We start from the raw sequence: 13,967 nt of genomic DNA on the forward strand, positions 1-13,967 counted from the left end.
GTTGTTACTGAATATAAAATATTTTATCTATCCTTCTAACGAGACAAAAATTCACCTTAAGTACTTAAAATCAAAAATTCGTAATACAGATGACATTTGCACACATTACTAAAATTCGAAACATATTATGATTTTATTTAAGAGATAAAGTTTGAAGCCAAACACACACACACATAAGCGATAACTTCATTTCTAGTGCTTTTGTTTGTTTTTGTTTTTTAAGTTAAGCACAAAGCTACACAATGGGCTATCTGTGCTCTGCCCACCACGGGTATCGAAACCCGGATTCTAGCGTTGTTAGTCCGCAGACATACCGCTGTGCTAATGGGGGGCTTCTAGTGCTTGATAAGTGATTAAATTCATTTTTTGATTTTTATTCCATTTCAGTGAAAGTGGTTACCAGTTTCACAAATATGGTGTTGTTTTTCCGTTTTAGATAAGCTTTTTTGTCAGATTCCATTTGTGCACGAGTGTGTTGATAGTTCTGTATTTACGATATTTTTGATAACCAAGTTTAACTATTTTACTTTATACATATATGCATACAACTTCCACGTAAGAAAGAAAATAGTATTTACATGGTAAGCTATGTATGAAGTTGTCAAACTTGAAAAGAACCAACTGATAATAAATTAAAAAATAACTTTAAAAAATCAGAAAAATAAATAGATTAGTTTAGAGCAACCGATGCAAAATCAAATATTTCATGAAGAAAAACAGATAAGAAAAATATAAAATAACAGAATGTTTAGAAGATGTTTGAAAGGTTTAAATATATTACAGAAATGGAAGTGTAATATATTATAAACCTTTCAGTACTTCCTTCAAAAAGAAGTAAAATTGAAGCCAACCAACCACACTCTATAGACACGTGCATATTTCTGATACAGATAAACATAAGTCACGCTACAGGTTAATGTCGGCCTTATATATATATATATAGCTAGTAAACATTCTGAAAAATAAATCATTTAGATCAAAGATTATGCGTTGTTAAAATATAGCATAAAACCATCATCTGGTTATAGACGAAGATAAAAAAGATTTAAGAAGTTTTGTCTTGTCTAATGGATATAGGCAACAGTATTACAATGCAGAATCAGTACTTCTAACACAAGACCTGTCTTACCTCCATGGACTGCCATGAACAGAACTGCAACAACACAACACGTGTGTTTTATAACACTGATTTCCCCTTTACGCATGTTTTATTCGGTTGGATGAAACGTAGTAATGAAGACAGATGACTTCCACTGTTTAACAATGAAAATCGCACCTTCTGGGAAAGCTTCTTTCCAGCAAACGTCTAATATTCTGATAGATTTCCACAATGTTACTTGAGATCAATCGGATGGATGGTCGGTTTATTGAACAACCTGCAGTAAGCGGCATCTAAGATCGTTACAGCGCATGGGCAATGACTGTGTTCTGACCTAAAGGCAGAGTCGAACTTATAATTTTTAATACCCGGATCGGTATTGATCGCTTTTGTTATAAATCTGTTCGTGGGCTTGGAGATACGCCAACAGCAGAATGAAACATGGTGTACTAGCATCTCGACACAATATCAAACGTCATGGGAAATTGGGCTGTTGTGGCCCATGTAACTTTACTATGACATTTAATATACACAAGTGTTACATATACTAACTGTAATCAGTACACATTAATTTTCCATTTACGTTTCTGTATGTATAGAGATTACAAGTACATGTCCAAAAAGCTTCAACACGTGAACATGTAAAGCAAGTTTTAGAATCACATATAACCTATCAAATCTTCATTATCAATCCAAGGAAGCTACGAATTCAAACAATGTGAATGTAATTTGTAGTTCAAAAACTTAAAAAGAATTACATTCTTACTCTTTATACCTTCATACCTGAAACGTTATTGAAAATTCTGTATGTGCACATTTTGTTTCCTTTAACATAAGAACAAAGTTAGCAAAGAGTCAATGGGGATTTTAATTTCTGTTCTTCACCTGTTCATACCAAGAAAATCCTGATAATTGGAAGACTATCTGTGTAATCCGTATTATACAAAGACAAGTTTTAGTGGATTTAATTATACATGTTAGTTTGACTGCTAGAATCTGTTCTTAAAAATCATTTAGAAAAGCTTACGAAAAGTTTACTTTCAATTAATGATTCCAAACGATTTTAAAAAAAGTTTTTTTGCATTATCAAAATTTTTTATAAGCTCTCGGAAAAGGGCATACTGGTTGATATTGGGTGCTTTGACATTCAAAAAATCCTTTGATAAGGTGCTTCAAAAGAGATTGATTTGTAAATTAAATGTATCAGGTTATGAGATTGGTGGAAAGTTAATAAATACACAGAATACTGTCTTAGCTGTAGATAGTAAACTGTGATGATAAAAGGGCATTTTTCTGACTTGGAGAATGTGAATAGTGGGGTCTCTGAGAGGTCTGTTTTAGAACCATTGTTATTCATTATTTATGTTAGAAACTTATTCGAGAGCAATATTTCTAAATTCATCCATAATACTAAAGTGCCAAAAAAATGATTATGTTGAGAACGCTTCTCTTACAATAAAAGACCTAGTGAAATGTAAAGTTATTCACTTGTAGTACAGAAGTTTGGAATGGATCGACATCTAGAGAAACATTAGTTCTCTTGGAAACGATAAATGTTTAGGTATGATCAGTGGTGCAGTGCTAAATAAAAAAGTGTGGGAACGCGTTTTGAAAGTGTTACTATTAGTATTTATTACGTCACCAATACAAAAAAAAAAACACACATATTTCAGAAATAGTAGCTGTAAATTGTAATTGTAATTTATAATCCACATTTGAAAATGTTACAATAAAATATTGATTTTCTCTCAACTTGAACTTTTGAATTCCTGGATAGCTTATTTACAGAACTTCCAAACTTGGTCCATAGTGAGTTCCTGAAGTTGTTGAACGATGACACCTAAGCCATAGTTGTCTGGCTTCCAGTTTTGAATCAGAGAGCAGTGAATCTAATGAACATGAAACTTGTCACATGACTGATTAACAACCTAGTCCTCGTTTCCCTAATGATAAGGTTCATGCTTCTAAAACCCCGTTCACATTCGGAAGAATTGCATGGGATGACTTTTGAACACCCAATTAAAGGATTCAAATCTGACGGTATATAGCGCCCACAGTTGTCTAGAAAGTCTATGTATGCTGTGGTTGTTTTTGAAAATGGCCATCTGAAACGTTTGCAAAGGGACTCTATTTGTCTTTTTCCAAAGCCTGGATTTATCTCTGCTGACCACTCATTGACTTCTAATGTACAATGCTCAGAAATTATGTTTGGAATGAAATTAGAAGTGCCTGGCTGTGACCCATTTGGTTAATGAAAAGAAGTTGGTGTGAATAACCGTTGTTTCATATTGTTAATGATACTGGTTAAAAATTGGCCATAATTGATTGAAACAATCTTATTGTTATCTGTCAGTGTTATTAATAAAACTTTATTTCCTTAATGGCATTTTCTGATTCTAAGGCCTTTTTATCCTTATGTTCCTTCATTGCTTCTAAAAACCGTATGCTGCGACGAATTAACTTGTCTGCATAAACTATAGTAATATCCCTTTTCTGTAAGGCTTCTAAAGTGATTAACAAGAAGACTAAGTTAGAAATATTAGCTAAACCAAAACTGGCCGTATTTATATTACTGGAAACTAAGCATTTTTGTTGGTTACTTTGTAAGTTTGGTTAAATAGGAAACAGGATGTTCATAAGCTCTTTTCCACCTATACTGCTAAATCCAGGAAAGTAACTAACAATCAAATACCTAACAAGTTTATTGGATCAGACTTTGTATACAGCCATAGTGCAAATATTTTTCTCACTTTCATATAGTACTTTAGACAATGCTTGTTGCAATTACTACAAATAAGCCGATAAAGTGTGTTTTCGAAGCCGAGAGAGGTCTAATGCCTAGAGTGGCGATTTATTGCTATATTTTCAAAAGGTTTGTACTTCAGCCGCTAACAGTAAAATAAAGATAGGAAATAGGCGTGAAGAGATTGGAAATAGAAATTCTCAACAGATTTACTTTGGAATTTTGTGGTCCATACTGAAAAGTACCGATAGTATTATTCATTTTGTTTTGTCGAGTTTCTAACTCAGTTGCTAACAATATAATAACTACAGAAAATCAGTGAGAAAAGGTGAGAAGTATAAACTCTGACCATAATTTGTTTGGAACTTTGTGATCAATACTAACAGAACTACACATTTAGTTTGCATTTTGTGCGTCGAACATTCTATCCACCAGGCCAGGCCATGCCACGTCAAAAGTCGAACATTCTGTCCACCAGGCCAGGCCATGCCACGTCAAAATGCAAGTCGAACACTCTGTCCGTCAGACCATGCCACGTCAAAATGCGAGTCGAACACTTTATCCACCAGACCATGCCACGTCAAAATTGCAAGTCGAACACTCTATCTACCAGACCATGCCACGTCAAAATGCGAGTCGAACACTCTGTCCATCAGACCATGCCACGTCAAAATGCGAGTCGAACACTCTGTCTATCAGACCATGCCACGTCAAAATGCGAGTCGAACACTTTGTCCATCAGATTTTGACGTGGCATGGGGAATCCGATAGAATTCCCAAACGTTTATCTATGTCCCCTTTCTGTTAATAAACAATGTTGTATATCATAAGTGTCGTAATCTTGTTTATTATCAAACTTCGTTTTCCTTCGAACACATCGATTGCTAATGTTACAGTAGCGGTTCTGGACGGAGTTCTAGCATTCAGAACATCCCGTTGGTGTGTCATCTTGCGGGTTTCCGTACATAATGTTTCTAAGCACGTATTTCCTGGAAGTACTACATCTTTCTCTTACTTCGAGAACATACTTATTCTAACCTTTTCATGGTAGTTTTATTTTGCCATTACACACATCACAACTACGTAATATGTCTTTCTTATAATCTTACAGAAGTACATATATTCTTATAGAAATACATTTATTTGCCAAACATACATGCAATTGAAACATTTATCTAAGCTCAATAAATGCTCCATTTATAATTGTAAGAATTTTCCAAACATGGCAATAGCACTTCTCCTTTAATTTTTGACGTGGCATGGTCTGATGACAAAGTGTTCGACTCGCATTTTGACGTGGCATGGTCTGATAGACAGAGTGTTCGACTCGCAATGTGGGAATTTCCATCAAAACGCAAAGAAAAAAAACTGAGTAACCCCTGTGTTTCCTCTATACATCAACACAATGAAGAAATAGGACATCGAGCTATGCTATCAAATTTTTCTATCCTTTGTAAGTCTAATATTGACCTGGAATTATTGATTAAAGAAACCATCCACATCAAACAGCACTCTCCAACACTGAACAACATGCAGTCTTCATTTAAATTATACATTTTTTAATATTTTACTCTTTTGTTGTGTTTTCCTGCTGTAGTTTCTCCTCATGATTACTGTTTAGTGTTTTATTTGTTTAATTGTCGTTATATTTAGCAATTGTACTTTAACAATGTATAAAGACTTATGTAAATTCATTTTATTTTGCTTTAGGTACTGAAGATGTTCATAGGCTTTGGCTTTTAAATGGCATTTGGTTTTGCCAATATAGGAGGCCTTCAGACAAAAATAAAAAAGACAAATAACAAGCAAAAACACACAAATAGCCCTCTTAACAACAGTCGGCAAGACATATAGAAGTAAGAGAGGTAGTCTTAGCCACGACAGATTGGATGACAACACCTGACCCACTACACCCCTTCCTTCAAGATTTGTTAGACAAGGACACGAAAGCTGCAAAATCCAATGAACCATTTACAAATTATCTACTACTTTTTCACAGACTTATCAATTTCATAAGTCACAGCATGAACCACAACTGGGAATCAAACGCTGATCTAACAAGTTAACTTTATGTTTCCTTAGAGTTTTGCATCTTTCAGGTTATCCAAAAGACATTTTCATGAACCACCTTTGAAATCTGGCACAGGACAAGTAGATCATTCGGCACTTGTCCTTGAAAGTGGGTTTCCTTGGGGTTCTCCCCCCCCACACACACGCGCATTGCAAATTCTGAGCATAGGAATTATAGCTCCCCGCCACCCTGAATAGGAGCCGTTTATTTCAGGTAGTCTGGTCAAGACTTGATGTTTGGTCTATTAAGCCACTCTCTTAAATCTGCCTCTACTTTGCTTTGCTTTCTTTGCCTCAACACTTAACACTGCCAAGTTTTAAACTAGCCTAATGACTAACCTCCTTTGAGCCTCCTAAATCAATTACGTGCGGGGCGAAGATGGATACATAAATCCCTGAACACTCCAGTTGGGAAGGGCTTGCAGATTCTATGGAATGTCGTGATCCATTCCTCTAAACTAAATCCCTGTCACGGATAAATAAATATAACTATCCGCTTCACTTTACTGTGATATTGTTGACAATTGGAAGCATATTCTTTCAACTTAATTTATTATTGATCTTTGCCTTGCTAAGATTTTGATACAGATTTTCATCTATAGTTTTAAGTGATATACATAGGGATAGGCTAAGTTTCAAATACTTAGCTTTCTTTAATTCTTAAGTTTTCCTTTTATCTAAGCTAAAACTCACATTTGGTTATTAGTAGCAAGTTTCTAATAATTCATGTTGAATTTAGGTTACGTGCCATATAATTCATAAAGAAATAGTTAGTAAATATCTTGATTTGCTTTTCAAACTATGTTCAGTATTTAAGGTTAAATGATGAGGATGCTTACTTTAGTCAGAAGAGATTCTAAGGTTACATATTAGCACACTTATTCTATATAAAAAAATAACAGCTTTATCTTTTCCAGGATAAAAAAAGATTGATGATATATGTCACCAACTGTCTAAACGTATACGATACTTTAATGTTATTGCGGGATCAATCAGAAGACATTTAAATGATGCAAAATGCGAAAGTCCAGAGATTTTTTATCTTAATAAAATCAACATGGTAAAGTATAGGAGGTCGTTTTGCAATTTGTTTTATGTATTTTCTAAAGAAGGATGTAAATTGATGTTATGGATTAGTTATTATGCAACATAGCCTCTACCGTTTAAAAGCAAAAACCGGAAATCAAAATATAATCAACATGATAAAGTACAGGAGATCGTTTTGTAATTTATTTTATGTATCTCATAGAGAAAAATGTAGTTTTATAGACTAGTCATTATGCACACGCAATATATTTTTCACACTGTATTATAACAATGTTTTTCTCCGGTGGAAGACTATTTAAATTGTCTAAAAACCGTAACTCAAGGTAAATGTGGTAAAGTATAGGAAGACGTTTCGAATTTTATTGAATACATCTCATTTAATGTTATATGTTTCCCAAGGGGTGTAGTGGTGTACTAGCCAAATTTTTGGGTTGGTATGATGGTGCTGATCCATATTCTTAACTTCAGGGTCAATAGGTGCTGATATCTTTAAATTGCTGGTTATTGATTGGTTATTTACATGAGTCAATGGGCACTGAAAATATAGTTACTACATAATTTCAAAATTATTGTGTATTTCTCATTAACAATTTTTTATAAGAAAAATACAGACATAATTTACCATTTAGTGGTTACAAGTACAATTGAAGAGATGTAATGGGTCATAAGTTACATTCATGATGATGAGCAATTTCATATAACTTACTCACAGGTACGTTATTAAAATGTATTTGCAAAAGAAGTGATAGGGCTCAAAAATTAGTTGCTCTGGGTTACCATAGTACTGGAGGACAATATATATAAGAAAGCTAGATTTTACAAAAAACATATATGAAGTTTAAATTCAACTATTCATCATACAAAGGATGATCAACACATTTTAAACTAGATGAAACTAACAAGTAGAAATAAATTAGGCAGCACCTACATTAAATGGGTCATTCACACAATATGTGCAATTTTATTACATAATAAATACTAATGGAGAAATTGGGTTCTTACACGTTCTGCTCTTATTTGTGACGTTTCATTTGTCTTTGGAGCTACAACTGTCATCCTTCTGTTATCATCGGCTACACCTTGATTTCTGTTCTTTTTTTCTGTGCTTTTTGTCAGTTGATTTATGCTACAATTTGTCTACTGCAGCTTTTAGTTCTACACTTTCATCAAGAGGCTAGAGGAGCCACTTTTAGGTTGACATAAGTCAGGATATTTGAAAACTTCATGGAAATGATTTCAATCTGTTTCTTGTAAAAAAAAAGAAGATAACCTGTATCTTCCTCACCAATAACGTGATTGTAAGGTAGGACAAAGACAACCATTTCCTTAGCATTCAGATCTTTGTATGCAATAGGTTTGTGCAAATTTTTCCTTTGCTGATAACCCTAGTTATCTATCCCAGTACGTACTAACTGCTATCCGCTTCATTATCCAAGGAACAGTAGTCACCAAATATGTTGACAAAGTCACTTGCTTATAAAATACTTTCGAAGCTACAGTAGAGAACTCCTGACATTATTGCATCCTTTTGAATCTATCATGTGATAGATGAGAATTAAGAGTTCAGAGAAGCGACTATTATTGCTTTTAATATGTGTGCTCTTGACCCTGGCACAACAACTGTAGCTGAGAATTTTTCTTTCCTTGGAAAAGCAGTTACTGATGGATCATCATTTGCTCAAAGTGGATTTTTAATTTCATCAAGTTCATTAAATATGGATAACATGTCCATGCCTTCTTCAATGCTAACAGCAGTCATTTCATTTAGAGATGAGGTCTGTGAATCATTGACTGATAAACCTTCCTTATCAATACTGTTAGGAACTTCTGGGGCAGCAAAGAAGTTATTTTTTCTCTCTTAAAAAGGATTGAAGAACCAAAGCATTTCATGCATACGTTCCTAATAATCTTGGGATGGTGTAATTAATTGATCTACTTCATTTCGTGGAATGTCTGCTGCCAAATTGCATAGCCCATTTCCATCTTTCCATGCCATGCTGTAAGTTCATCTGCAGGATAGATTGTTAAATCAGCTGGCTGCCAATCACCATCATACTGTCGCAGCCAGGTAATCTCTCCTTTGGGATGTGATCTAGCAATGTAGGGTACATTTGGATTGAATTTCCTCCATCCTTGCAAAGGAGTAGTTATGTCTGTTTCTTACCTATTGTAATTTTTTTAAAAAGTTCTACATTATTAATGACAGTCAGATGAGATGTTCTCCTTCATGTAACATATCAAGGCCACTGAGGCGTGGCATGACAGTAGGACATCTATGTAGCACTGCCTTGACAGAAATTGTTTAGCCAGATTATATCCTGGTTGTCTTTGCACAAAATTATTAGACACCAAGTAAATTGATCACAAGGCTAGAGTACAATATCTTTGCCTGCAGAGGGACCTTGCCACTGAAATATATATCACAGTAGTACCAGAGATCTTCGAGGAAGATCTATATTACCTTCAAACTACCATCTTGGATATGACCTTCAACTTCTTCAATTATCATTTGAAGACAATTCTGTATTTGCAGAAAACACACTCTTTGTGCATATCAAAAATTCTTATGATTTGTTCTAATAATGTATTTTTCAATGAGTTCATGTTGCTCCACACCAAATGTCTCAAAGACTAGTGTCAAGTGGTTGCAGTGCACTATGTTTTCTGCCCAATCTTCATTTCTCTTGATGGATGGAACATGTCATTTAAAATTTTCTTGATGTTATGAACATAATCTTGGTCACGTAACTTTTCGACAGTTCCATGATCATGAGTTATTGGTAGTAAGAGAAGACAAATTCCCCTTCTTCTGTAATTGACCTGTAACAAATACCTTCTTGTGATAGAGCACTTTGCAGCATGAGCTTTCGGCAACGCGAGTCTTCATCTGAGTTGGGTGTTGTACCAATTTGTAGCTATTTCCCATTGGTGTTGTACAAAATTAGCACTGAACTTGTTGCAGGTGGGATGTATAACAATTAACAGTTTTGGTAAATCTGGGTGCAATGGATTTATGATTATGACCCTTACTTGACATATATACTTAACACCTTCTCGACCACAAAATCCTTGAAGGATATCTCTCTCAGCAATATATTTCATTGTTACAACAGTTGTTGTTTCATCTTCTGCAATGGGGACTGAAACATTTGGGATAGTTTTGGACTTGATGACACTTTCATAAGTACTTCTCAACAGATATAAGTGTTGTTTTCATTCAGTCCAACAGTGATTGGTTTGCTATTGATTTTTTGCCATCTGTAGATGTTATGTATTTCAGGCCCAGCCAAGTTTAGGGCCACAAAATTAACAAGTCTTGGACAACCCCAGAGGAGTAGAACTTCATAAAACATTTGTAATGATGTCTTGCATCTCTTCCCTTGCTTTGAAACATGCAAGTTTCGTCCAGTAGACGTCAACATATCTTTCAGTACAGCCTTGTCTTTCACCTTTTTCATTTGCTTTTGTTAGATATACACGACCACTTCAATCTAAGTATAGCGTGAGTTTTAAAATTAGTTATTTTTAGAAGCGATAATTTATTGCAAATTTGTTTACATAACTGTACGAATAATACATTGTGTAGTTCAATTATTATGAATTGTCGTTCGTTGTCTTATTGCGTCATGTTACTAGAACCTTCCAAGTTTTTCTTGAATATTATTACACCATAATATCTCATAGTGTGTAGAAAGTTCTAGACTTCAGTTGGGCTATTTATAAATACGCGTCAAAATGTAGTTCAAGTAAGTTAGTGAGAAATATATTCAAATAGATCTAGACTGCGTGATTGTGAGTTTAGCCACAAAGAGCGTATACTGGCGATTTTAAAGTGAAATTATCACAGATTGTATTGTAATAAAGAGTAAAGAAGAATAATTGGTCTTGTCAATTGTGTTCTAAAGTAATTGAACCAGCCTGTGTGGACTTGACTAAAAAGAGAATTATTTAAAGCGCTGGATACAAATATAGTAAGCATTAGTTATAGTGGTGATTTTAAAGTGGAATTATCATAGATTGTATTGTAATAAAAGAGTAGGGAAGAATAATTAGTCTTGTCAAAGTGTGTTCTAAAGTAACTGAACCAGCGTGTGTGGACTTTGATGAAAACTAGAATTATTTAAAGCTCTGAATACAACTGTGATAACCAACAGTGTAACGAACATTTGTATAAACGTTGGACTTGTTTTAATATATTTTTTTAAAAAACAAGTGTTGTTTATTGTTGAAATTTATCACCAACAAGTCACAGACACATACTGTAAAGAATCCGGCCTACAAAACCTGATAGTTTTCGTTTGTTGAAAACATACAGCTGGTTTAAATATTCTTCTGGATTTTTTTGCTTTAGTTGCTTTGATTTCATGAAGAAGATAGTGGGCTCATACGTATCAATTTTCTTTTGTATTTCATCATCGATTTGATTAGTACATTGATTGAATACTTAGTTTCATCAGAGATTTGATGAGTAAATAAGGACTTCTTTCTTGTGGGGATTGATATTTCAGTAGTAGAAACAGCATAAGTTGATTGGTTTCAAATTTAGTTTGATTATAATATCGGTAAATTAGATAGATGTTGATGGCAGTGAGTAGACAGTCCATCAAGACAAAATCATGATGAATATTAAAACGGTAGTAATATATGTAATACACTTTAACGATTAAAGTGTCATATGCCATTGAGCATGTAAGCTGACCTTTATCTTTGGCTCAATAAGTTTGTGCTGCACAGAATTATGGCCACATAACTCCTATTTATGGGACTTTTCTTCTTTCTCATGTTCATCGCATTCGTAAGCCATGCAGCAGTCTCTCTCATAGTCCCGTTTGTCTCTCATCAAAAAGTCTGTGAAATGAAGTGAAACATATGCCTATGTAATTTGGATAAAATGTCAAGTCCCCCCTTTTCCTTACTTACAAATCACACGTTTTCCTTATTCACAAATAAAAAACAACAACATAAAAATCAGCAATAAAAATAGAGACCTTTGGCTTTTCCTGTACTATAAATAATATGTTCACCCAAAAAATCTAATGTATGTTTTAAGAGATAAAATAAATATTACTTTTCGAATTTGAAATTTCTTTGTTTCCGACTTTATAAAATTTATGATTTACATATTGGTACTTGTGTATAAAAATGAAGTGCTGACATAATATCGTACACTGAGTTAGTGAAGGAGGGATGACAATTTTTATTTCACATTTCCTTTTAATAACAAAGTCACTAAAAGTGGCCTAAGTTATGATAGCTAAGTTTACTTTTACTCATGCGCGTAAATTGTTACAATCGGTTTGTTTGTTTTGAATTTCGCGCAAAGCTACACGAGTACTATCTGCGCTAGCCATCCATAATTTAGCAGTGTAAGACTAGAGGGAAGGCAGCTAGTCATCACCACCCACCGCCAACTCTTGGGCTACTCTTTTATCAACGAATAATTGGATTGACCGTGACATTATAACACCCCACGGCTGAAAGGGCGAGCATGTTTGGTGTGTCGGGGATTCGAATCCGCGACCCGCAGATTGCGAGTCGAGCGCCCTAACCACCTGGCCATGCTGAGCCCTATTACAATATTTTACCTGTATAACGGCATAGTAAGTAATCTTTATTTGTATTATTTTAGATTTGTAATTTGATTCTTAGTTGAAATCGTAGTTTGTACTCGCAATAATCGTAACTGTCTCATTTACAGGGTTTCATTAAATGCTAGATAGATTATTGTAAGTAGGACAGGAATGAAATTGATGTATATGATAGAATGAAACGAATAATATCCATTTACATTAGATTTAATACTTTCAGAAATAGATTTACAGTTTGTAACGGAAATATTACAGCAGAATGGTTAAACATGTAACGACCCATGAACGTGTTTTTTACTTGATATGTTACGTAAAACCGTACAATAAAAAGATAAATATATTAAGGTATAACAGGACGCGTGATATCTTACATTACTCCGTTATATATCTTCCATCGTCCGTGCTTTTGCATTTATCACAAAGAAAAAGTTGAAATTATATATCGGCTATTAATTCGGAGGAGGCCCCCCCAGTGGCACAGCGGTATGTCTGCGGATTTACAACGCTAGAATCCGGGTTTCGATACCCGTGGTGGGCAGAGCACAGATAGCCCATTGTGTAGCTTTGTGCTTAATTACAAACAAACAATTCGGAGGAGTTTGGTCAACCAACTGTAAATTATGTTATTCAGAAAATGAAATAATTTTCCTTAATAGTAGGTTATGTCTGTCCAATTGCACTGTACACTGTTAATTATTCCAATCATATATATTGGGAACTATTTTGTAAGGTGTAATTCCGTAAAAGAATAACAGTACTACAGATACAATACTATCAAATATGGCTGCCTATTGAATTAAAATAAGTACAATTTTCAGTTATCTTGATAAGCCGAGCGCCATCTTTGAGCAAGTTACGAAATGAATATTTGATAGTTTTTAGTTTATATATTTCAGAAATGTCTTTATTTTTATTCACTTGATGACATAATGCTTATAAAATATTATAGAAAGCACATTTGAAACTGATATTAGTCAGTAGGATATTGATTTTATGAGACAAATATAGATATTACACAAAAATCACTTTTTTATTTATTCACAGTAAGTGACGTTAGAAAAAATAACATTTTAAATTTGTAATTTAGTAGATAATTACACAAGAGATGTCAATACCAACTTTTGGATTTATCGAACAATTAGTTTTTCTTTTATGTGTGTGAAACATGTTTTCTGAAATATTCAAATTTGTTGATTAATTATTAGATAATTATTTAGATATTTATCAAATTAATAATCATTACATGATTGGAAGATTATGAGTTGTTTGCCAACAAATGTGTTTCATATATATATATATATATATAGCTATAAGCTTGAAATAATGACTGAAACATTGGTTCACCTGTACATTATCAGTAATCATCTCAGTATATTAGTAAACCAATATATTAGTAAACCATACGATTTGTTGTGGATAA

At 33.8% G+C, this 13,967-nt stretch overlaps 1 protein-coding gene across 1 annotated transcript in view; it reads right to left on the bottom strand.

The window, feature by feature from the left end:
- LOC111088743 overlaps positions 1 to 1,392 on the bottom strand; it is a 10,940-nt gene extending 9,548 nt beyond the window's left edge. The window contains exon 1 of the mRNA XM_022399623.1: positions 1,130 to 1,392. Within this exon, the coding sequence (XP_022255331.1) occupies positions 1,130 to 1,205 (76 nt within the window). The 5' untranslated portion in view covers positions 1,206 to 1,392. The remainder of the gene's footprint in view (positions 1 to 1,129) is intronic.
- Positions 1,393 to 13,967: the final 12,575 nt, after the last annotated feature.

The sequence above is a fragment of the Limulus polyphemus genome, unplaced genomic scaffold (assembly GCF_000517525.1).
Source record: "Limulus polyphemus unplaced genomic scaffold, Limulus_polyphemus-2.1.2 Scaffold4333, whole genome shotgun sequence".
Taxonomy (NCBI): domain Eukaryota; kingdom Metazoa; phylum Arthropoda; class Merostomata; order Xiphosura; family Limulidae; genus Limulus; species Limulus polyphemus.